This window comes from Nesoenas mayeri (genome assembly GCF_963082525.1).
Source record: "Nesoenas mayeri genome assembly, chromosome: 2".
Lineage (NCBI taxonomy): Eukaryota > Metazoa > Chordata > Aves > Columbiformes > Columbidae > Nesoenas > Nesoenas mayeri.
In genome coordinates, this window is record NC_137543.1 from 10,333,113 (window position 1) to 10,359,006 (window position 25,894).

A 25,894-nucleotide genomic window follows, 5' to 3' on the forward strand; every position below is an offset into this window, starting at 1 on the left:
TCTTCACAGAAAGGGTTGTCAAGCATTGGAACAGGCTGCCCAGGGAAGTGGTTGAGTTGCCATCCCTGGAGGTATTTAAAAGAGACGTATATGAGGCTCTCAGGGACATGGTTTAGTGGCACTTGGCAGTGTTAGGTAGACTCAATGATCTTAAAGGTCTTTTCCAAGTGAAATGATTCTATGATTCCATGAGTAGCCAAAAAAATTGCATGAACCTTTATATTATAAAATGCAGCAATAAGATGCTACTATCAACCCAAAGTACATTGTCAAGTCATTAATATTTAAAACAAAAAGAAAGAGTATTTGCACCGGAGCTGGTGCACATTGATGTTCCACTGAAAAAATATGTGTTCAAAATAATAAAAAGCCAAAGATAAAAGTGGGAGAGTTGAGCAAGATAGATTGGAATAGCATCAATTACAATGGATATTGTGAGTTAGGCCAGTGGAAGAAATAGGAATGTTGATATAGTGAACGTATAAATTGAGATTATTAAATATAGCCATGGTACTTTAACGCTCTGGAGAACTCACACTGTAGCACTCCTCCTCACCCAAGGCAGGATCAGTTCTGCTGTGAAAAGCTGGGTGAATTACACCATTATGCAACTGTTGTTTTAAATCTCACAAAAACATCTTAAAGCCTGAAGGCATGATTTGAAGAAAATAAATCTATGTTGTTTCTTACAGTTTTATCACCAAATTTTCTGAGAACTCAGGAAGAAAGACATGGAAACAAGAACATAAGGGAAGAAAAAAATTATTAAAGTCTGTTTGGCTTTCTGGAGTTTTTTTAGATTTGAATTAAAAGACAACATCAAAAGAAAGATAATTTTGGAAAAAGCTTTATTTTTCAAAGATCATTTTATTATTTAAATGAATTTAATCAGCTCTGGGTTGTAGCACCAAGCTCTCTCAGCACCGCCTCATATGAGAGATGCTCTAGTTCCTTAGTTATCTTTGTGGCCCTTCTTTAGACTGTCTCTAATTTGTCCATGTCTGCCTCATACTGAAGACCCCAAAACCAGACATGGTGCTCCAGGTGTATCAGCCATTCCCTGCAGTGTCATCTGCAGAATTGTTGAGGGTGCACTCTGCCCCAGCACCAAGATCTTTAATTAAGATGTTAAGCAAGACTGAACCCAGTATTAACCACTGGTGGACACCCCTAGTCACTGGTCTACAACTCCACTTTGCACCACTGATCATGAGGCTCTGGGCCACTCAGCCAGACTTATAACCTCCACTTCACTAGGCACATCCAGCCCATATATCATCAGCTTCCCTAGGAGTATTTTAAGGAGGACAGCGTCAAAGGTCTTTCTGAAGCCAATGTAGTTCACACAACCTTGGAGGAGCCAAACCTTTTGACCACGTAAGTATTTTTACAATTCCGAATTTGTCAGATTTCTCACTCCTCCATGCTAAAACTCAGTGGAGAGTTTTCCTTTGTTGATGGCATCTTTGAAGGGTAGTTGTGTCTGACCCTGGCAGAAAGTTCACCTTCCTGATGAGAAGAAGCCTTCCCAAAGCTCATTGACTCAACCTTCCCCTGGATTTCACTCAGCTTTGGATCAAAGCCACCATGGACAGCTGAGAGCAGACATCTCAGCCCTGAGGAATGCCAGTGTTAAAAGCTGTATAAATTTTCACTCATCTTTCATCACTGAACACTACTTTTTGCTAAACTATTAAAGCCACATTCATATGCCCCAGAGATTTAGTGAGCGATTAATAACAATGAGATGATTGTTATTTAATTACAGCCAAGAGTATTAGGGAAAGTTACTATACGGTGAATTTACCTGCAGAATAGACTTCTCAGTATAGACCCTTTACATGGCTGGAGCTATATTACTAAGATACACTGTGGATATAATGACTCTAAGGAATCTCATGGAAGGATTAATTAATTAATGTTGAAGTATGTTTGATAAAGGAAGTGATCACATGGGCGAGTTATATATCAAAGTGAGTATAAATAACTTAGCACTGACTTTGGTGAAATCCATTTGTCCTACATCCAACTGTTTTTGAATAATATCCCTCAAGGTAAGCTTTTCTAGATGTACTCTATAATATGGGAATCAGGAAGAAACCAATGTAGAATGAGCTATTTGGGACTGTGGAGTTGTAGACTAACGTGCAGGTAAGAGATTTGGGTAGTAGAATACAGATAGTTAGAGCTGTTAAACTTATAACCTCACTTCCTGAAGAAATATTGCAAGATTTTTTAATATAAATGAATGTAATATTTGACCTTGTATCTAGGGAAGCAGATAATGAACAGTAGATACATATTTGAAAACTGATAAATAATTGTTCATTTATTTGTCTGTAAAAAATTACATGCCTGACTGACTTTGAAAATAATTCTAAATTTAGGGTAAACTGTAACTGTAGTTCAAACAAATCTATTTTCTGTCATTTAATGAATAGTAGTGCAAGGCTTTTACCTTCAGAATAAATCTTTATACACATTTCTGTAAGGACAAGCACAACTAGAACCTGAAGCTTTCCAAACAACATAGTGTTTATGGTTAGGAAAATCTTTGATATGTCAGATCAGCCTCAACACTCATTAGAGAAAATTTTTGGCTACAAAATAGGAGTGATTTTTGTGATGTGAAGCAATCTGCTATAATGGATTGCAGATTAACTGGCTTCAATAGAAGTAATCCCAGAATGTTTCTTCATTTACACAGTGTTTCACAATATCTGCATTTAAACATAATGTGAAGAATTATTTAAACATCCTGTTAGATCAAGTAAGCTGTGAAAATTTGTTGAAAGACAAAGGAAACTTGAAGTACACCATTTTACTGGTAGATGGACTTTCCCTGTCTATGACACTTTGGTGGAGCCTGTTGACTCATCTCAAGCAATGTCAAAATAAATATTTTTAGTCAAGTGTAAAGAGGGCATTGATAAAATCTTGAGCATGTATAAGGCTCATATTTACTGTAATATGTGTGCTTACTATGATAAGGGTAAAAATTGCATTGCATCAAGCAGAAATAGGGCTGAGCTACAAAAAAATTGTTTTCTAAGCTGATGTCTTCTCAGTCTCAGATTCAAGAGATAACACTCTGCCTAATATTTTACTTAACTCACCAGGCATACCAGTCCACTGTGTGACTTTTTATTTTCCTTGGATTAAATCAAAAATGATTGTAATTCTGCTGGTGTCTATGTCAATGATCTTGTGTAGCGGTAAGTGGCCAAGTATTTTTATTATTATTTGACATTTATTTCTAAATACTGTTTTAGCTACGTGTATTTGGAAACAATCATTTAGAAGCAGATCTTCTGTCCCCTCCAACCTAATTGTTCAACACCCAAACTACAGAGTAGTTAAAAAACATGTTTTTCTCAGAACTTGTAGTGAAGAACAGAAATATTTAGTGGGGTTAAAAATATAACAAAGAAATTGCATCTTCCTTTCTGCTAGCAGCTGGTCATTACTTAAGTCATTTAAACTAAAAAGTCACAAATTACATTTAAGAGATTCTACTCATTAAATACATGTGTATTGTCTAAATTCTCCAAACCATTCAGTGCATCCTGAAATATAACTCATGTTCAGCTAAAGTTCCTCTTTCAAATTTTGCTTTGAATAGGCTTCTTGTCTTCATATGACTCTTTGGATTTTATTGTCATGGGTGAATGAGCTTCCCAGTGACAGGGATGGGCAAACATTTCAAATTTCTGCAGCCAGTGCACTGTGTAGGAATGCCATTAAGAGTAGCAGTGGGTAGGTGACAACAAGAGCTCTTAGAAGGTTTAACACCATTTCTGGTGACTCCATGGAGTTATTTCTAATGGGAAAAGAAATCTCAGCACCTTGGCATAGACAAAACTCTGCACTGACCTACTTTAACTTCACCACTTGCCTCTCTTCTAAGAGGCTGCATGTGTTATGAGTCATTGAAGAAACAGGTCTATCACAAAACTCGTGGGCTAAAACATATTGATGTTGAACCATAGGACTCCTTCTATGTGAATAGAAATCAGTAAGAACATCATCATTTCCCGCTGGAGTGATAGAGAGAGAATGTCAAAATACCTACACTATTTACTCATAAAAAATAAAGAGCTATTCAGTCCCCAGATGTAAAGAGCACTATAGATGTCAATAATATTTAGTGCACTCAGAAATACTTGGATACTCATAATTTTTTCTGACATAATGTTTGAAAGAGATTTCCCCCAAACCTCAAAAGGCCTTCCCACAGTTTTAGATTATTTTCCCCCAGCTAAGCACAATCTGAGCACAAAGATTTAAAATGTTACCATTTTTAGGTTTAGAAAGGATTATTGATGTATATTTATGTGGGATCTATTCTGCTGATCTCTGCTTTGAGACTGAAGCAAATATCTGTGCATGAACTAGCATTTTTGTGATGAGCCAATGTGATTTACCTTGAATAAATCAAATAGGTTGGATTTGCCGCACCCTGACTTTTCCTGGCATGATCAAGGTTTCTGCTCCCTGAGAATTATAGTGGCTGCATCCATGCCCTAGATTATGACATTTTAATTAGGCATGGTTGCGAAAAACAACTGGAGGTGCACTGATGTTTTTGACGGGCTTTTTTCAGATAACATTTCAGAAAACTGTTGTCAGGGTAGCAACATCACAGACATAGGCCAGAAATATTTTTACAGGCATCTGAACAAATTCTGTGGCTAAGGAATACAATGGAAAGCCCAAGAACTGCTGTATCATACAAGTCTCCTCAGGAAACATGCCAAGTCACTTGCAGGTTTTAGAGAAAGGCAAGAGAAGTTGAGCTCCTGAGGGTCTTCTGAGGCTTGAAGGACTGATTTTTGCACTGCAATCTTCCACTGGTTATACAGGGAATGATATAGGACTGATAGCCCTGAAAAACATAACTGCAAAATAAGAAAAGAGAATAATTCATCCAGAAAGCATCTTCTCTTTGTCTCTCCCCCCACAATTTGAACAAAATTGAGTACTCTTGTTAGCAAACACTGGTTCACTGATCTTAGTGACAACTAGAAATATCGCTCTTCACAATGAAAGGATTAGAAGAGCCAAAGGTTTACCAAGCCGCTGACCCTGTGGTAGAGATTTTTTCCCCAGGGGAACTTCAAACATTTATGTGTTAATTTGGTGTGTGCAAATTAAATTTGCTGAGAAGAAGTAGGTGCAAGTGAGGGATGCTGAAACAATCACAACTTCCAGTGATTCTGTGATGTGGCTTTATCAATTCTCTCCTCTGCCTTATTTCAATCCAAAGGGATTTTCATGTTTCCCAAAATTTTGCTGAAAGGGCTATTCATCAACAGGCACCAAGCCTGAGCCATGGTGTTATGCAATGTGTCAAAACCTGGCTCTAGATGCACTTGATAGAATATTACTTGGGGGAAGGATGCTTGTGACTGCAGAGGAAACACAAGGCTTTAAGCTAGAAAACAAAGGGTAGGTTTTCTTTAGTAAGCATGTGTATGAATATATAGCAGTCAATGCAATTTATTTTGCAAGGCACATCATTATTTTGCTTGAACTTGAATTCCTCATAGCTATCAAGCTTTCAACAGACTTGATCCAGTTCTGCGAAAAGACCGGCCTTTGTGGAGAAACCTTTTCTGGTGTTTAGAAAGCAGTCTGTTCCCCTCAGACCTGCTGCAGTGAAGGACACTTCTGATGGATTGCAGTTCATCTGAAAGATTTCATTGTGACCAAGACTTTCAGGAAAAGAATAACATAAGAGGAAGCACCTCTTCCTACCTCCCTCAATCCCACACCCATATTCTGCCACTAAACGTAACAAATGAGTTGCTGGAGGTGTATGACTGTTACCATGATCATCTTGTTCACTCTACAAAAGTTGTAGGCATTCTGAGACGGCTAATAATCTAAAACAAAGCCTGAGTTTTTTCTTAATCCTTTGCTAAACATAAAGTCTTATATTTACAACACCCACTACTTGGCTTTACTCTTACACCTCTATTTATCACAGGAAAATGCAACAGATTAGCAAGAGAATTGTTAGCTCTTTCTCAGAGAAAATGGACAGCTTTCCTAATGTCAGTTGTTCTGAGACATAAGCTATGCCATTAATTTAACAGTACCTTTTTCTTCAATTTTTAGATCTTTGAGCCAATATATATCCTTGACTTATTATCATTAAAAAAAAAAAAAAAAAAAATCAAGTTTAAATAAATCCAAAGAAATACATTCTCTCCTAAATTTGTGCAGAATGTAAGAACAAGGAAAAAATGGGAAGGGAGAGAACAAGTATCAGATTTTGCCCCAATTCAGGACATGGAAAATGGAAAAAATAAAGGTGTGAAAAATATACCACAACATCTTCAAAAGAAAACAAACAAACAAACACAAACATAAAAAACTTTAGAAATAATACTGATTGATAGGAGAGGTAATAAGGCTTTAGGCAATACACACTCAGAACTCTTTACCAAGACCTGAGGGCACACGGTTACAGAGTAGAAACGTTTGGGACAATGCAACTAGCTGAGCAACTAAACCAATTTTATACAATTCTACCGAATTATTTCAGTGAGTGTTACTGTTCAGAAGAGCAAAAGAACACCAGAGTTACCATATCCTCACTAGCAATTCCTCAAGTTAACAGAGGACTGATTTTTAAGCAGAAGTCTATGTAACTTACCATCACATTTCTGATGTTTTCCTGGGTGCAGATGGAGTTAAGCGTTTCACAGCTTTGATATATCAGTTTGTTAGTGTAGGAAAGTATTCAAAAGGCTTGCAGTGTGTGTGTCATAATGAAGTATATGTTGTTGTCCTTTTTTTTTCAATATTTTTCTTTTCAAATTTGTTTGCTGAGGTAGGTGGCCAAGAATTGAAGCCACCAGCATTTCTGCCAGAGCTTCTTGACACACCTGAAAGAATCTTGAGTAAGAATGGTTTAAGCTTTACTTTCTATTATATTGCATGGCAGTAGGGAATCAGCTGCACTCCAGGGAAGTGTGCTTTTAGCAAATAGCTAAATAACTCTGACCTCAGACTGATTTAACAAATGGAGAAAGATTGGGGGCAGTCTGGGAACAGTTTTTGTCACATTCTATTTTTAAAACAAGTGTGTTGGGCTTTTTTTTTTCATTTAGACAATGCCACATTCTTCAATGGAGTTTTTCAAAATGTGGAAAGTGTCACCTTATTCTTTGGTAAGTATGTTTTCCAGTTGTACTTGAGCACTGAATAGAAATCCCATGGAGTTTGTTTTTATATACTGAAAAGGAATGGGCATTTTTTAAGCTGTAAATTTCTCCAATGACTACCACAATCCTAAATACTGCTGAGTGTCAAGAATTGCTCAATGCCCCCATGTTAATGCCTTGTTTAGGCTCCGCATTCGCATGAACATCACCCATGTATGACACACACACGGTTCACCTCTGTTTACCATGCATTTTATGGCTATTCTCTTTCCAGATTGCCTGGGTTCTCACTTCACCTGGTTACAGTCCATCTTCACTAACTTCCCTGCACTGCTCAACTTTGTGAACAAAATGAAGTGCCGTACTGGTTTTTGTCCCAGGGATTTTGAAGACTATGGTTGCTCTTGCCGGTTTGAGATGGAAGGACTCCCCGTGGATGAAGCTGATGAGTAAGTCTTATCCATGTGAGATGTCGTCTTCTGCCCTGACTGGCTGTCAGTGCCCTCATGCTCTGATGAACCAAAGCATAAAGCTTGCCCAAATGATTAAAGAACAGTTGTAAAAAAAAATATTAAAAAAAAAAAAATAGAAGATTTATTCAGAAAGTAATTCCCACACACCAGGCTCTCTTCAATCTAGTTATCACTTGCAACCTAAATATCTGCCGTGACCTATAAAAGATAGCTCTGGATTATCACCCCTGTCCTGTGTTATTCCTACCTGCTGGTGAGCACTATCTGTTTGCTGGGCCAACACCCTGTACCAGTTGCCTCACAGCATGGCTTGGAAAGAGATGAAGTTGAGGTAGTCAAAATCTACAAAATGTGGTCATCTACTTGCTTCTCTTTCCTCATAGCTAAAGAGTCTCTATTTCCCAGTGCTACGATGTAGAGGAACACTCCCATCCTAGAGATAAAAGCAGAGTCTCATCTTACTAAATTGTTGGCATTGGGAACTGTGTAATACACCAGTAATGTAAGTAAATAGTGGACTTTAATGGAAATGTTGGCAGCTAGAGGGATATAAGCATCAAGAGAATCAATTTAGAGCTCAAGATGACTTCAAGTCATAGGATATTAACTAAATAACAGCAGGATGTTAACTAAGTCTTGCCCCAAATACCTGTGTGCATGCTGAGGTCATATGCCAGCAGAGCACCGGGCACAGAGAACAATGCAGCTTGATGGCTCTTCCCAGTATCACACACCAGGAACGAACCCATCCAAACTCCAGTCTGTGCTTTGGAGGGAAACTGCCCCAGATCCTGATTGGGCTTGTGAGAAAAGATGTAATCTCAGGACAATCAAATGACTGTTTAGAAGGTAGGAAAACAAATTCAAAGAGAATCAAGATCCATTCATTTCTAAATAGAAAAGAAGTATTTTCCAATGATGTAGTGTAATAATTACCTGAGTGAAGAGAGCAATGGTTCAGAAAGGGCTAATGCCTGTAGCTAGGTGGAAATTAATCCCTCCGCTTTCTATCATGAGATGGCTGGGAAAATCAAGATCTAACCCTGCTACTGGAAAAAAAGCCATGGGACTTATGGTGAAAGGATTTCTGAACAATCGTGATGAGATGCTGAAATGAGAGATCAAGTCAGTTCAATGGATTGACACCTGAAGAGCTGAACACCTGGGCTTTTGTTTCACTCAGCTTCATTTTAATGCAGAGCAGCACAAATATAGAAACAACAGAACAATCTATCAGCTGTTTTGTCCTGAGAAAAGGCCACAGAGTCACTTTGTGTTTACAAATTGGTTAGCAGTCCTGCAGTGAGGTTTCCTTAGCAGCATGGCAACCCCACTCTGGTTTGCATTAAATGGAGAAAAATTATTTTTTTGCCACTGACACTGATTTCAGAAAACCTCCAAACAGGTGGCTTCTACGTGTCTTTCCCAGACGTGGTTCCCACAGTTTTGCAATTTTTCCACTGATTTTATTTCTTAGAAACTAGTTTTGCAAACCTTGGATTTTGTCACTGCCATTTCCGTTCCATGAAAAAGGGTTGAGCATCTAGCTCACTGTAGTTTTTTAAGGTATTGGAAAATGTTTGTGCCCATAAGCTCAACCTTTTCCCTTTTCCCAGAGTAGCCAATTGTCACATCTAAATTACGAGCCTAGTCTATCTCCATAGTCCATGGGAAAAGAGAAGCATGTCCAGAGGACAATCTATGTCTTACACTGTTCTGCTTGCAAAGGGAAGGTAAGTACATTTTGTGGTTAACTGTTGCATTAAGTACTAATGTAATTGTGGTGCTCTAAACAAGCAAGAACTGCAGGATGTTTGTATTAGAGTAATTATGCAGCTAGAGAAGCTTTCAGGTGTGGGCACCTCACTAGACCTCAGGCAGAGACAAGAGTGGGTCTTGAGACATTTCATGATCTATGTGTTTAAACCCCTGCTCCTGATGGAGCTTACGAACTTCAGCCTCAACTCTGAAACAAGGCACAGTACTGTTAGTGGTGTGGAGTGACCATCAGGGCCTTTCTGTTGGATGTTATTTGCCCCCACCTTTGTTCAATACATTCCTGTGGCTTCCTAGTCCAGGTTACAGCAGGGAGCAGAACCACTAACAGGCAGCAGAGACACTGGAGTGCAAGAAATTGGGCTTTAAAGCTTCATCAGAACAAGTGGGAAAAGGAACCCTTTGGTGTTTTTCAACATTTCCTGGGAAACAAATGAAAACTCACCTCCTCTACAGCTGAACAGCAATAAATTCAGCCGTCAGCTGCACACTTTGTGTAGTATCTTCATGCAGTTAATCACTCCCTGCTTCCAACCTGCCCACAGCCTGCTTGGACGATGTTGTTTGTGAGCTCTGATCTGGCAAACCTGAGCAAATCTCATCACTGATGTCCTTCACCAAGTGAAAAGTCTGATTGCAGTTAGGATTTGGACCGCTTCCCTGGTTGTGAGGACAAATTAAACATTTTAAGTATTCACATAATAAGTGATTAAATATTAAATGCTTCTTAAACATAGGAAGGGAGAAAGTGAATGAGTATCCTAGAAGGGAGCCCACAAAGGGCATGAATATCCTAGAAGGGAGCCCACAAAGGGCAGGTGTTTTCTCCTGATCTAATCAGTGCAGGATTTCTCCTGTCTGCTGGTGGGTTAAGTGCACGAGCAGGGCTGTGGGTGATGTGTAATAACACGTTCACTGTGTCTTTAATGAAAAACCCACATGAGCTTCATTAAAGTCAGTTCCTTACACTGTGTATCACGAGTAAACCTTCCTTGCAGCAGGTGCTTTTTTTGAGTGCCCCCGTCTTTGCATTTGGCACAGTCAAGACCAATGGCAATTCAATAACAGACCTATATCCTGAGTCCACTTCTTTGAAATTAGGATATTTCTGTCTAATTCTAACAGCAAACCCCTGGTTAATTTATGTAATAATTTTATATGGAGTAAGTGATGACTGTTTTACTAGCGTTTTACTGTTTTCATTTACAGCTGATGTCAGTGCACACAGATGTTGCTGTAATATAGAAGTAGCTGTCTTGCCTGTTCAAAAACAATTGAAGAGAAGAGAGGACTGCTGAAGAGCTTGTTGTTTTAGTTGACTTTTCATTGCTATTCATAGGCAACATGGCCATGCAGTCATTCAGGGTTTGCATGACAGCAGGGGTGAAGGGAAACACAAGGTTTCTAACTGCCTTTGTTGTGTGGTGGTGGAGAAAGCTGCCTTATTCTGGTGTGAGAAGTGTGTTTCATGGCCACTTCCCGTGGCTAAGTGGTGCATTTTGATCCTGAATGTTGCATAGAAGAGAAAGTACAAGAAACAGAGCATAACACCACACGTATTTATACAGTCCTGATGAGACGCAGAGATTCACGAGGCGTTGCAGAGACATCAAACCTCCACGTGTTCTGGGTCCTGTATGGTTCTCCAAATCTGCAACAAGAAATGCTGTGGCAGGGCTGGGGCTGTGGGGCAGTTTGGCAGTGGGATAACATGGCTGTGGGTGGATTTTTGGGCACTGACAGTGGTTTTCTCATTCAAACTGCCTGTAGAGTCCTTGTAAGGACTTGGGTGCCACGACAGGACAGATATGTAAGCGTGGTTTCCCACAGCATACAGACCTGCTACCACCACCGAGTTTTGCATCCAGCTGTACTTATCCCACTAGACTGGCTCAGGGAAAAGCAATACTCAGTCTTTCTTGTGTCTAGGGACCACACCGAGGATCCCTTTTTCTCTTTTGGCATCTTTTATCTTCTTGTGCAAGAGTGACATGAAAGCATTGCAGTCTGATCTTGAACTGAAACTAAATATTGTCAACTTTGTTTTATTCCATTCCTTAAGCTGCTGTTTCCAGCACCGTAAGTGCTATGAGGAAGCAATTGAGATGGAGTGTGCATGGGACCCATCAAAGATTTCTACAGACATCAGCTGTTCTACCGAAAACCTGTCCTGTGGTAAGATTAACCTATTGCAAGAGCATAACACTGCAGCCTCACCATAACCAAGAAGTTTGTCCTGGTCTATCTATAAGAAGTCAAACATTAATTAAGCAGAAACCACCTCCACATGTGGATTTTTAAGGGATTAAGTGTTCTGCTCAGGGGTGAATGGAAATGTAGATCCACGGAGGCAACAAGGCCCAACTAGGCAGGAAAACTGAAGTCAAATAACTAGAAACTTGTCAAGGCTCCTCCACCAGGGAGCCTCTTGCTGAGGTTTTCCTGACTTTGCAGGACCACTGAGCATTGCTTGAGATATTTCCAGACATCAAAAATGCAGTGGATGGCGGGGAAAGACTTGAAAAACAATTCCCTTCTGAAGCTTCTAAGCCTGATTTTTATATAATTGGAAGAATCAAATTCTTTGTTCACATGGTCATATACACTTCTCAGACACAACAGTATCACCAGTGGGGGCAAAGATTGTACTGTTAAGGAGCTTTTCCATGTAAATCTCATACAGTCCTGGCAAGCATGGAGTGGGGCTCTTTAATGCCTCATCGATTTATATATAATTTTTCAGCAAGTGTTGGCTCTCAGAGAAGACCACATGCTAGACAATGATTTGAGGATACCAGCAAAGGGGAGCAAAGTCCCCAAATCAATACTCTGGCAGCTTGTTTAAGCAACAACCATCCGATTTCCTTCCTTGTTTCAAATTGAAACCAATTTTGCATTTTAGGTCAGTATATAAAGATCCAAAGGTATTTAAACATGAGCGGTGTTTTTCTAGCTCTTTCCATACTTAGTAATTGGAAAACATTTTGTTCAAACTAAAAAAGAAAAAAAAAAAGAAAAAAGAAAAAAAAAAGAATAGTCCCTGTCAAAAACGTGAAATATAAGTGTGACAGGTCTGAAAGGTCAATGTTTTTCAAAACCCTGAAAGGCAGAAGGTTTTGAAGTGGGAAATCAGTATTTCCTGTGAAAAAGTTTCATATCCTTTATAAGGAGCAAAACACATCTTACATAAGGTCTTGGCTTGTGGACTATGACTTCTGGAGGTTAGGAGGAATATTGTAATGAAGTCTGTCAACTGTCGAAGTTGGTATCAACTGGATTAAGTTTTCCCTGGAAAAGTTAGATACAGCAAAGCCCAGCAAAGGCAAGAAGTCTGTAGCCAGCTGTGCCAGGCTACATTGGATGGCTTTTCAAAAACAAACTGTTTGGAACTATGAAACCTGAATGCATTTAACGTAAAGAAACACAGCACAAATGAGCTTGCACTAATGAATGTAGACACAAATGTTACAGGGAAGAAAAAGCAGGAGGTGGAAAACATATTTCAATAGTACCTTGTCTGGATTTTTGTTTTATTTCCAGAGTCTGGGGATCCCTGTGAACAATTCCTCTGCAACTGCGACAAAGATGCCATTGAATGCTTTGTGAACGCACATATTAACTCTTCCTTGAATGGGCTGGATGTTTCCTTCTGCCCATCTCGTGTTACAGGTAATAATAAAGATCTAATCAACTGCCTCCTCCTGCCAGGTGGTCTGCTGGCATCAAATTTGACCCAAGGAGAATGAAGCAGTACCTGGGTGCTCACCTGAACTAATTCTGGCAGTCTGTCCTATTCTCCATTTGATGTGTCCTTTCCATTTACTCAAGTGAACACCAAGAGAGAAGAAGGTGGACTAATTGCTCTACTGGAGTAAGTCCAGGAGAGGTTATTGAGCTGGTGAGGTGTCTGGAGCACATGATGAAAGAGGAGGAGGCCCAGGGGAGATCTTTTGCTGTCCTCAGTGCCCAGTGGAACATGTAGAGAAGACGGAGCCAGACTCTTCCTGGAGCTACGCAAGATCAGGACAGGAGGCCAGAGACAAAAATTTCATCTAGACATGAAGAAACTTTCTTTCAGGAGGCTCCTGCCAACCTTGTGAGGCTCTTGCCAGCCTGAGTGATTGGGTGATACTTGGGATGAAGTCACTAGCAGGAAAGCGAAAATGCCATAACATTGCTAGTTCAAATCTTCCCTTAAATTATGGAAAATCTACATGTAAAAGCAAAAATAGACATACTCTGCTCTGTTACTTGGTTTCCATCTTGGAAGCCAATATGCTCTCTAAAGATGAAGGAGTTATTTATCTCCATTGTCGTACACCGATTTCTGCTCTGTAGCTGAAATTACAGCCTTGTAAGACTGACCACCTGTCCTACAGCAACAGGGTTGGATTAAAAACTTAATTCATATGGATTGCAGTCAGAGCACAGAACGAGGGAAGAACCTTTGAACTGCTCAGCTGAGACAAATCTGAAAAACAATGCTAGCTTTTTTAATCCCTTGGATCATAATCACACACTCCAGTGCTAAGTACAGATATACACGTCTATATAATGCCACAGGAAAGTTAGCACCAAAGCCAGAAAATTGTCTCATGTAAGCCAGTAATATTTCACTGGGATCAGATGGCTCTCATACAAAGTGTTGCAGTTCCAACACATTACAAATAAAGGGGAAATTTTTAGGTGTTAACAAGAAAATCATGCTGTTTTTACCACTGCTGACAAAGATAGATTCAATTTTATCTCATTGAATAGCTCCACTAATTTTAGGCTCCTGATTATATTACTTAATGGGAAAAAAAAAAATTCCTTTGAATGAAATATTTTCGTTTGGTTTTCACTCATATTATTATCTTTCCATGTAGCTGCTCTGTGCAGTTCAAGCTTTGAAAAAAAATAAATAACAATAATAATAATACTATCTGACAGATTTCTAGGAAAAGGATTTTGGTAGATTCTTTATCACAGAGAAAAACCTGAATCAAATGGGGATACATTTACCTAAACCTCCGCTTTAATAGGAATAACGTAAATTAACTCCTAATTTGTTGTTGTACTATTTAGATTAAACAGTGCCAAATGCCCTTCTCACACCTTAATCTATCAGAGAGCTTTCTCCTTTTCAGAAACAACCAGCCAGAGGGAGACGACGACACTTCATATGGAGGGTATGTCCTTATCGCTGTAATTCTTTGACTGGAATACATTAAAATAAATTTGTACTCAGAAAAATAACACGAGTATTTTGGAAGCTATGAATTCCTTTCTGAGAAGCAAATACAAGTTTTACCAAGATGTCAAAATATGAGAGGAAGAGGAAAAAAAGCCTAATAAGCTAAAGTACCATTTTTTGTGATAAGCTTTTACACAGGTGCATAGGAAAATTTCGGCCAAATGAAAATTTGTTGTGAGAAAAAAATCAGAAGAGAAACCTGGATCCCACTTAGAAATAAGAAGAAACACACTAAAAGCATTTTTAATGTATTTTGAAATGGATCCCTTTCTATTTTGCATGCACATTTAAGGCCCTTCTTCAGCAAGATTCCTAGCTAAGCATCTAGATTTAAGTTTTATGTTTGAATGTTTAATTCTTGTCCTCATATCTTCAATATAAGCCACGTATTTAAGTACCTGTTGAAACAGAATTTAAATAATGCTGATTGCTAGCCAGTTTCTCTCATTTAGGTTGAAACTCTGTGATAGAGATTGAGGGCTCTTTTTTTGTATACTGTACATTGCTGAGTAGAATTTAGTATCAGCAGTGAATAAAGGCAGAATTTTAATACTGTTACCATAATTATTGATATTTAGCATTCTAGTTACTATATTTGTCTCATCTAATAACCCTACAAAAAGGATAATAGTAGTAATATTTAGAAATAAGTTCCAGTCTGATGACTTTGATCATGTTATGCCAAGATTCTGTCTAATGAGCATCAAGACTCTCTGTGGTAAGAATCCTTTTATTTTTGCAGAATTCCTTCATCATGGGATGGTCAAAACACTGGCTGCAACTGCATCCATGGAAGAAGGTTTGCAACTTATAGTGCAAACAGCATTGTTTCCAGCTCCCAAAAGCTGAAAGAATAAAATACAAATATCAGCTATTTGCTTTCTTCCTGTTCTTCTAAAAAGACTGGTATAAAAGTAGATGTAGTGTTTAGGTGATTGAATTAAAGACTGAATGAGAAGGTGCAATTTTGTGCAATGAGCTCACTCAGCCAGTGTTTACAGTAAGTATTCCAAGGGTTAAGAATGAGCACTCTGTAACAAAACCTATTTTAATCAAAATAGACCTTTTTTAATTTGTTTTTTTCCCACAGGAACAGAGGTGAGCCATTTGGCAGAGACGTGCTGTGTGGGTGCCAACTGCTGGACCCACAGTCAATTGCATTATTTACTGTCTTTAGAGAAACATTTAATTACACAAGATCAAGTGGTAGCATGAGGAAAATTTGAGCTTAGTTTGCTGCACATAAGCCAGTAGTTTGGTGATTTACTTGCAGTGCAGAGATCCAGGTTGGAGTTCTCACTTTGGTGCCTTCTAGGTGAGCTCCTAAATCACAAGGACAAGTGGTTCTTCTGACAATTGCTTTTTCTGCTATAATCAATGGCTATCTTATTTAGGAATGCATGCTTGCAAAACCTCATTGCTGCAGCACCAGAAAACTGTTCTCTTCCTACCTGCATGTGTGCACAACCACACAAGAGGTCATGGAGAGAAGTCATCCAAAGCCCTGGATGGCTCAAAAGGACACACCTAATAAGTGAGGGCCAAGTCATACAGTAATGAAATAGGGAAGGAGACCAATCTTGGACCATCCACTGTCCATTTTAGCTGATGCACTATTATAATGTGGACCCATGACAAGCGAAGCCACACTGCCATGTAGAGAGACCTCCTATCTGCCAAGGACACAAGACATTTTATCAGGCTTTGTTATGACAGGACAAGGGGTGATGGTTTTAAACTAAAGGAGGGGAGATTCAGGCTGGACACGAGGAAGAAATTTTTTACAATGGAGGTGGTGAAACACTGGCCCAGGTTGCCCAGAGAGGTGGTAGATGCCCCATCCCTGGAGATATCCCAGGCCAGGCTGGACGGGGCTCTGAGCAACCTGATCTGGGTGAAGATGTCCCTGTTCATTGCAGGGGTTGAACTGGATGAGCTTTGAAGGTCCCTTCCAACCCAAACTATTCTATAATTCTATGAATGTGCACTGTATCAGGGGATGGGTGTGACTAAACCACTGCTCAACTCAGAGAAACTCAGGAGTTATTTTGTAGGGGTGGGGAGAGGTGGAAATTTGCACTTTTTGGGACCTTGAGAACCTGGTTTCAAGCAGTAGTGTGCTCCTCTGTGTTTCTCAAAGCAAGTCATTGCCTTAAGTGTGAATCTCAAATAATGCAAAACCACGTGGAAATATTTTTCTTTTTTTTTTCCCCTTCTTATTTTTTTGCATTTTGTTTTGTTGTGTCTTGTTTTGTTTTAAGAAACAATGCTTCAGATTTTAACAGTTTATTATTATTATTAATAAGAAGAAGAAGATATTTTTTAAGTGCCCCAGGCATGGAGGTGTCTATCTGAAAAGTATGCTGAGTGTATCAGGGTGGTGGGGTTTTTTTACCAGATATTTCTTGTTTTCATGTAACAACAACTCCAGTATTGGTTCATGTTTTTGCAGTTGCTTCTGGGAGGCTCGGTAATACAAAACTGAGAACTCCTAAAGGAGTGAGTGCACCTGTGTTTGTACATATGTGACAATCCTTCACTTCTTGAAAAATGATTATGATTACTCATGCTCTCCAAAGAGCATCATCATAAGGCTTGAAATATTGCCAACCGATAAAAACCTGTATTAGCAACTGTAGAAAGCTGAAAATGTATAACATGACATATTCAGTCAGATTTTGAAGGAACTATTTGGAGAACCATTTACCGTTTAACTATCTGTCTCCTCACTTAAACCCAGAGGAGCTTCACCATTGACAGCTGTGGGAACTGTACTAAGTCAAAGCTCAGTTCTACTCAGAAACTCATTTGAAGGTGAAGACGTTCCTCCTCACATCACAACATCCTAACAATAGACCAAAAGATGCAGAGATGACTTTTTGTATATAATGTATGCTTATAATTTATCAAAATGTAGCTGGTGAGAAATGAAAATAAGTTTATCAGGTAAATAAATAAATAAGAGGTTAGGGAAGTATTTAGGCTTGTAGCTGCCTGTCGACACTTGACTTTCAACATAAGCAAATACAAGGTGTTCACAAGAAATGTGTCATCATTCTGTGCACAACAGTGAGATTCTAGACTTGCCTTTAAAGTATTTGCCTCTCAAATGGATTTATTATTGAATTTACCATATTTATGCTGCCCCTTTGTTAGTGTAAAGCACATTATTTGAACACAGCAGTGAGATTATTTGATCAGTGTCGCTTTGTCTACAACAGTCACTGCACTGCTTAGAAAAAGGCCAATCTCTATATCTGAAATGCCTGAGTCTTCCTGCTTTGCTGAAAAATCTCTCTTTAGCAGCTCGACTTTTCATAAGAGTCTGTGCTGACAACTTGTTTTCTGATCCTACATTTTCTGTCTTCAACAGTGATTTCTTTTGAGCCCAGTGAGGTGGTCCTGGGGACTTCCAAAGCCAGAGGTAGGAGTCTCGTTATTCTTTTGTTGATGAATCAGGCACTTCTGGCTCCAAGTGAAATGACATTTTGGTTTGTGAAGCTCAGTGGCGTCACAGGCAAAAAAACACAGCTCAGCATTTCTGGAAAATATCTCTAGTCCTTCTGCTGACTTGCATATCAGCAACCCCTCTCTGTTTCTCCTAATTACCTTCTTTATAAAATAGGGCTAATAGTGATGTTTGGTTAAGCTTTATGATGTTTTCAGTATAAGTCACTCCAGAAATGGATTGCAGACATAGAGCAGGTAGATCACTGCCACAATGCCACTGTCTTTCATACAGGTACCACAAGTGACCACAGAGGTACAGCTCCTGCTCCCTCTGTCCCCTCGATAAAAGGTCAGTGACTCTGACTTTCCTTTTCCTTTGTCTGACACAGCAGCGCTGCATCTAAAAGCGTCACAGTAAAAACCCCATGCATGGTGACAGGGACGTTGGAGAATCAAATTTAGATCAGGGTCAGATAGCAGAAACACAAACAATAAAACCAGACTGAGAAATATTAGCTCTTCGTTGCCTCCAGCTACTCATTTGTCCTCCCCATGCAAGGTTTTCTGAAAGCCTCTTCACATAAGGTTTTCCAATATAATAGTTGGTCCTTTAAATTACATTCATAACATCTGCCGCCAGAAGGGTTCATTTTGATTTTGCCTCTCCTCTATTATATAGAATTTAATGGAATTCTTTCCCAGTCTAACATTTACATCAGCTTTTGCAGTTGTTATTGCTTTGAGCACAGCCCCACCGGTGGCTACAGCGAGAAGTGGAGCACCTTGGTAGAACTGCAAGTTTTCAGTGGCTCCTTTTTTTCAGAAAGGATTGTTCAGGCAGACTGAAATATACCAGAAAAATGTCAAAGAACACTGAATATGGAGAGCAGAAAGTAGTCACTTTTAAACCCTGATGGCATTGTCTGGATGGGACCCATGTCTCCCACCCCAACACAAAAATCCGGCATTGCTGCACTAGAGAGTGATCAAAAATCACTAAATATGCTCCTCTGTTAACCTGAATGTATCAGAAAATCTGTGTGTTGGTCTGCATTGCTCCTGGAAGATTATTTGTAATATCTGTGCTTAGCCAAGTGCAGAATTTCCCAAACTCCAGTCTTATTTCCTACATCCAGCAGGAATCACTTTTCATTTCAACACATCACTGTCAAAGCGGCATAAAATGTGCACCTTGCTGAGCTGTTAAAACTAATGTGTTGCTATTGATCCCATTCTGCAGACTTTAATGGGCTTCCTCGTGTTCTTAGCAGTCCTTTCATTTTTTTTATCTATTCTTTTATCCTATGACAGATTATTTTCAATACATAATAAAACCGGAACTTCAGAGGGACAAATTTAATAGATTTGAGTTTAATCCAATTAATAAGTTCAGCCAAGGAATTTAAAATGAAAGGCTTTAAAGTGTGGAAACACATGTTGACTTGTATTTTCAAAATCTTCTGTTTGTTAAATGCCAGATTCCTCATATTGACATTTTGAAAAAAAAAAATGAAACTATTTGATTTCCATTTAATAACAGTGTTTTCATTTACAAGTTATTTTATATTAAAAAGGATTAAAAAATGAAATAAAAAAGTTAAGCAATTCTCAAGTTAAACAAAACATTCCTGCTCAAGAATAAAGCTTCAGATAATCTGAAACTAAATACCAATTTAATTTTTAGGATAAAGAATCTCCTTAAAATTATGTTTCTATTCATCCCCAACATTTTTTCCCTTTAGTATTTACTTGGTTACAATGAAGTAAATCTTTCAGTTGCCAAACTCTGCATCATTTAAATCATTTTCTACCTTCCTTGTTGCTGTCAGTTTTGGTACCTCATGTGAATGGACACTTTATTTTTTATCAGTTTACTCTCAAATGTCATCTCACTTGCACTTATCTCTCAGGACAGCTGACTAATCAGTAACCCATATGATTTTCCGCAACGGGCACAGCTGTTTATCTCAGCATGTCATATATACATATATATATATATATATAAAACAAAGTAATCAGTAGTCATACCAGTTCTTTTTAATCAGAATCTTTTATTTTGAAGGGCAAGAAGTGTGAAGAAATGACCAGTGTGGGTACTCTTTGCTTTTCCAGTCTTCATTTTGATTTCTTTCTTCTCTATGAACATCAGTGCACACAAGTTCTGCCTGAGGATATTTCTCTGACCTGTTATATAAAATGAAAATCTTGCTGTTGGTTGCTCCATGTCTTCTTCCGCTATCCTCTTTCTGCTTATTCAGAAGGGAATGGATTTATGGAAGTCATGGTCCCAGTGGAAGAGATAACCACCTCCCCAGCTTCCTTCCTGGGAGATACCAACTCAATGCAAGTCAAAACTGTCCCCACTGAGAAGACTTCTGTCAGCACATCTGCAAGGACAAAGGCAAAAGGCAAGTTAAAATGGAATTACACCTATTCTAACTTACAGGACTCCCCTACTCCTGTGCACAGCTATCTGAGTATTCAGCATTTCTCATAGATATGTAGAATAACATCATCTTCACCCTAAATCACAGAATCACAGAATGTTAGAGATTGGAAGGGATCTCAAAAGCTCATCCAGTCCAATCCCCCTGCCAGAGCAGGAACACCCAGATGAGGTTACACAGGAAGGTGTCCAGGCGGGTTTGAACGTCTGCAGCATAGGAGACTCCACAGCCCCCCTGGGCAGCCTGTTCCAGGCTTCGTCACCTTCACTGAGAAGAAGTTTCTTCTCATCTTTAAGTGTAACCTCCTGTGTTCCAGTTTATACCCATTGCCCCTTGTCTTATCATTGGCTGTCACTGAGAAGAGCCTGGCTCCATCCTCGTGACACTCAACCTTCACATATTAATAAACATTAATGATGTCAACCTTCACATATTTATAAACTTTAATGAGGTCACCCCTCAGTCTCCTCTTCTCCAAGCTCAAGAGCCCCAGCTCCCTCAGCCTTTCCTCACACGGGAGATGCTCCACTCCCTTCAGCATTTTTGTTGCCCTACGCTGGACTCTCTCCAGCAGTTCTCTGCCCTTCTGGAACTGGGGGGCATCTGGATAGATTACATAGAATACAGGGTGCACAACACTGAGTGCACTGGAAAGGACAGTTCACTATCAAACACTGGCCAGGAAAGCTTAACTAACCATTAATGAACAATCTTCCAGCTATGAATCAAACAAATATTAGAAAACTGCCAACTGATTGTGGTTCAGAATACGTACTTTCGGACACAATACTGAAAGAAAAGGTTGTTCTACCTTTGCAAGTCTAACCTATCCATATGTCATCTCCAGAGACAAGTCCTGCAAATGGTGGCCAGAGCACAACTTCTTCTGGAATCATCCTGGAGCTGGTACCGCCTGACAGGGAACCCAATGAACCTGCAGTAAAAGGTAAATGAAGTTGTTTTGTTTCGTTTTCAGTTATATCTAATGAAATACTCAGGTACCTCTATATTAAGAGGTAAATGTATACTACGTATAGAGACTATATTTATTCTAAACCAGCTAGACAAGCACATATGTGTTGGTGTTTATAAGAACAGGAGATGCCATCATCTGCAAAAGCTTGCAACAGTTTAACCTCTTCCACTAATGTGCTATCATTAACACTTACAAAAATTATTTATTATTAGGTTATAAGCACACTTTTCCTACAGTATAAGATCTAAAATGAGCTCAGTTAATGTCTCCTCTTGTGTTTTGAGTTACTTTGTTTACAAGCAGCAGAAGCAATAAAAGGAAATTCCCCTGCTCCTCACTCTGACCTTTTGCCACAGTCTTGCCAGAGTCAACCTCTTCTCACCATTCCTGATTCTGTTCCAGCTCTGGCCCAGAGTTCAGAGAGATCCCAAGACATTTCAGACCTGTCCCTGCTGTAAAATCCACACCCACGGACTGTCCCATCTTTTTAGGCTCCCCAATGAAGAGCAGAGCAGGAACAGCGCAGACATGAACAATCAACTTGGCCTTCTGTCAAACTGGAAAATCTGATTGTAAAATACCAGCTGCTGTCATGCTCCGTAGTATTCTAAGAAACACAGTCCATGGACTGCAGCAATAATTTGGAAATATTAAAATGCTGTCTTTAAAAGCTTCTGATAGCTCTGAAAATACTTCTAAAATCGCAAGAGAGCCCCCAACCAGTGAAAACAAGATGTGTCAAATAACACTTTTTTGCTTTACAGTATGTGAGCGATTAACCTTTCTGCAAGACAGAGGAAATGGAAGAGTGAAAAGGGAGCTGCTCCAGCTGGGAGAAATGCTCTTCTGCTTAACCGAGCGATGCCCAGAGGAATTTGAGTCTTATGGTTGCTACTGTGGCCAAGAAGGAAGAGGTTATCCTACTGATGCACTGGACAGGTGTGGGCCCTTCTAGAATCTGCCACTAGCTGTGGGTGTTATTGGGGTGCCTATGGATGAGCAAAGACCAATATGTCTTTTGCTTGGCCTTGTATAGCTATGTATCTGTATTTAGGCCATGCTTTGGAAAAAAAAAAATATATATACACATAATACATAAAGCATGAAATCACAGAATCACAGAATGTCAGGGATTGGAAGGGACCTCAAAAAATCATCCAGTCCAATCCCCCTGCCGGAGCAGGAACACCCAGATGAGGTTACATAGGAAGGTGTCCAGATGTGTTTTGAATGTTTGCAGAGTAGGAGACTCCACAACCCCCCTGGGCAGCCTGTTCCAGTGTCTGTCACCCTCACTGAGAAGAAGTTTCTTCTCAGATTTAAGTGGAACATCTTGTGTTCCAGTTTGAACCCATTACCCCTTGTCCTATCATTGGTTGTCACCAAGAAGAGCCTGGCTCCATCCTCCTGACTCTCACCCTTTATATATTTGTAAACATTAATTTAATTACTTTAATGTCACTGAGACACATGGTTGGACTCAATGATCTCAACAGCCTTTTCCAACCTAAATGATTATTGCATTAACGTTTTGGAGAGGACTTTATAACTTAATTAAAATATGAAAGGAGAACAATGATACGTAAATAGAGCAGAAGGAAGAGTATGTGGAAATAGATGAGGTCAAGGGTTGCCATAAACTTGCCTAGGGGTGGCTTGGAAAGTGATTTATGAAGACTTAACATCATAATAGTTGGAGCCACAACAGGTCTAAGCACAGCACTTTGCATACAGCGCTCACAATCTTCCTATGCTCGCACACAAATAGGACTGTCTAAGCATGATCAAGTGCACTAGATATAAGTTAGTCAAGTGTCTGGCTGTTGTGATGCAGTTTTCAGATTTTCAGCCAACAATATTCGGACACTTAAAGGCACTTCTCACAGAGGATTAGGTCACAGTTGCAATTATATGTCTTTAAATTAAAACAAAGAACCCTGAAAAACTGCAGTGTTGTTAAACGTATAATACCAAAGAAATTGGGAAGAAGGTAGTGAATGTAAGAACATGTAAAGGAGGAGAATATGAACAGCATGGAGTGTTTTTCTTCTTCTTTATGGAAAAGATTTTTGCATTATATGAAAACAAAAATGTCTCAGTTTTAATGGGCATTAAAAATAATGAGCAAGAACTCTGAGACGCAGGAAGAATAAGTATTTTGTATTTACATCTACTCTTTATTTTAGGTGCTGCTTCTCTCACCACTGTTGTATGGAACAAGTTAAGAAACTTGGATGTCACCCAGAAAGAAGTTCAAGATCTGAAGTTGTATGTTTTGATCACAAGCCAAAATGTAAGTTTGGGTTTGAGGAAACTTCTCATGCCATGATGAGAGCGTGTCAAAGTATTATAGACTGAATGCCCCCATGCCTGTCAGCTGCTAGAGCTGAGTATGGAGACAGAAAAAATTGGCCTACAAAATCTTAGTTTACTATAAAACTGAGCTTTTTTTCCTAGTTGAGATAAAGGTTATTACACCCCTGTGTAGGATGCGACGAGGGCAGGCTGAGAAATCACAGAATCACAGAATGTCAGGGATCAGAAGGGACCTCAAAAGATCATCCAGTCCAATCCCCCTGCCAGAGCAGGAACACCCAGATGAGGTTACACAGGAAGGTGTCCAGGTGGGTTTGAATGTCTGCAGAGAAGGAGACTCCACAACCCCCCTGGGCAGCCTGTTCCAGTGTCTGTCACCCTCACTGAGAAGAAGTTTCTTCTCAAATTTAAGTGGAACCTCTTGTGTTCCAGTTTGAACGCATTACCCCTTGTCCTACCATTGGTTGTCACCAAGAGGAGCCTGGCTCCATCCTCCTGACACTCACCCTTTGTGTATTTGTAAACATTAATAAGGTCACCTCGCAGTCTCCTCTTCTCCAAACTAAAGAGACAGAAGGTAGTTGGTGGTGCTTTTACATTCACACATTCAACCAAAGCCGGTTGGACCCTCAGCAGCCCAGCACCTTGGTGTCAGGCTTATATTTACATGATTAAAGGTGAACTGGGAGACTACAATTCAATGCAGATTTGAAAACTTTAATTTTCAAAAGCTTACTTACCCATGGCAAATTACACATTGACTGACTGTAACTGCTTTCAAGTACTAATTTTGCGAGTTGTTTTTAAGGTATTGGCTGGAGCATGTGTGAGAAACTACTGTGTGCTTGCGACAGGACCGCAGCCGAGTGCATGGCTTCTGCGTTCTACAACGAAAGCCTGAAGGTTCCACATGGGCAAAAGTGCCAAGAGGAGAAAATCTTATGCCAAAGTGACCCTTCTGAAAGGCCTGCGGTTGGCACAGAAATAGCTGCGGGGATTTCCAGCTCTGAGGAGAGCAGTGAGGAGGAAGGTCCACTGTGGAGCGTACTGAGAAGAGGGAAGAGGGAGACGCACCGTCCCGTTGGAAACTCCAGAACCGGGCAACGCGAAGGGAGATAAGCAACCACCACCTGGCACGTGAGAAATGGCATGGAGACAATCACAGCCAGCCACCGCGTACCCTACTCCTCCTTATCGCTCTACACGCTGCCTTAGACTTTCAGCACATAAATGACGTAATCATAGACTAGGTATTAAATGTTAGGCTGTATAACCCCTTACCGTAGTGAAGTCAGCACCGTGGATCATTTATTTAAGTCAGATATTACCTTAAATAATTATTTGACAGTGTTCTGAATAATTTCATTCGATTTCTATGTAAAAGCTGCTCTAATCAAAGACTGATTTTTTAACTGGGTAGTTGGTTCCGACTGGATCTTGCTGATGGTGGCGAAGTATTTCAGGTTTTTAATTAAACCAATCTGCAACTACTCCAAGTCCTTTTGTGGACATTCTTCCTTTACTGAGCTTAGCAAGAAACACCCAAAAGAAAAGCTAAGGTAATCACACAAAAATTAGTTCCTTCTTGCCTTCTTATTTAATCGCAGTTTTCAACCTGCAGAGTTTCTGCTGGTCAATCAGATCACGACAGCAAAAGACACATTCCTTGCCCCAAAGCTGTGTACTATGCATGGTTATCTCCGGTTTTGAGAGACTTCAGGATGCTAAAGGGAATAAATTTAAAAGTTCTGCTTCCTGGAATCAGCTAAAACTAATGTGTTCTGAACTATGCAATGTAAAGCTAGAATAATGCTTTTTGCTTTTTACTGAACTCAAGTTTCTTTGCTTTTTGTTTTTAAGTTCTTCACTCATGAGGTTCACCACTTACCAGACAACAGCAGTATAAAAGGATGTGTACATCCTTTTACTTGATAAGGTGCTAATTTAGACTATGTTTTGATCATAAAACATTGCCATAAGAAATAAAATTACTAAAGCATCACTACTAATAACAAAACCAATCACCAACAACAAAAAAACCCAGCTAG

At 39.5% G+C, this 25,894-nt stretch overlaps 1 protein-coding gene across 1 annotated transcript; it reads left to right on the top strand.

Annotated features, from left to right (window-relative positions):
- Window positions 1–3,169: 3,169 nt before the first annotated feature.
- On the top strand, window positions 3,170–24,965 carry OC90 (otoconin 90; the record flags this gene model as incomplete). The annotated part of the gene is made up of 10 exons (XM_080339630.1): window positions 3,170–3,215; window positions 6,645–6,908; window positions 7,119–7,178; window positions 7,447–7,621; window positions 11,484–11,596; window positions 12,962–13,090; window positions 21,402–21,500; window positions 22,295–22,469; window positions 23,717–23,823; window positions 24,655–24,965. The coding sequence occupies 10 exons, from the start codon at window positions 3,170–3,172 to the stop codon at window positions 24,963–24,965; spliced, it is 1,479 nt and encodes a 492-aa protein (XP_080195756.1).
- Window positions 24,966–25,894: the final 929 nt, after the last annotated feature.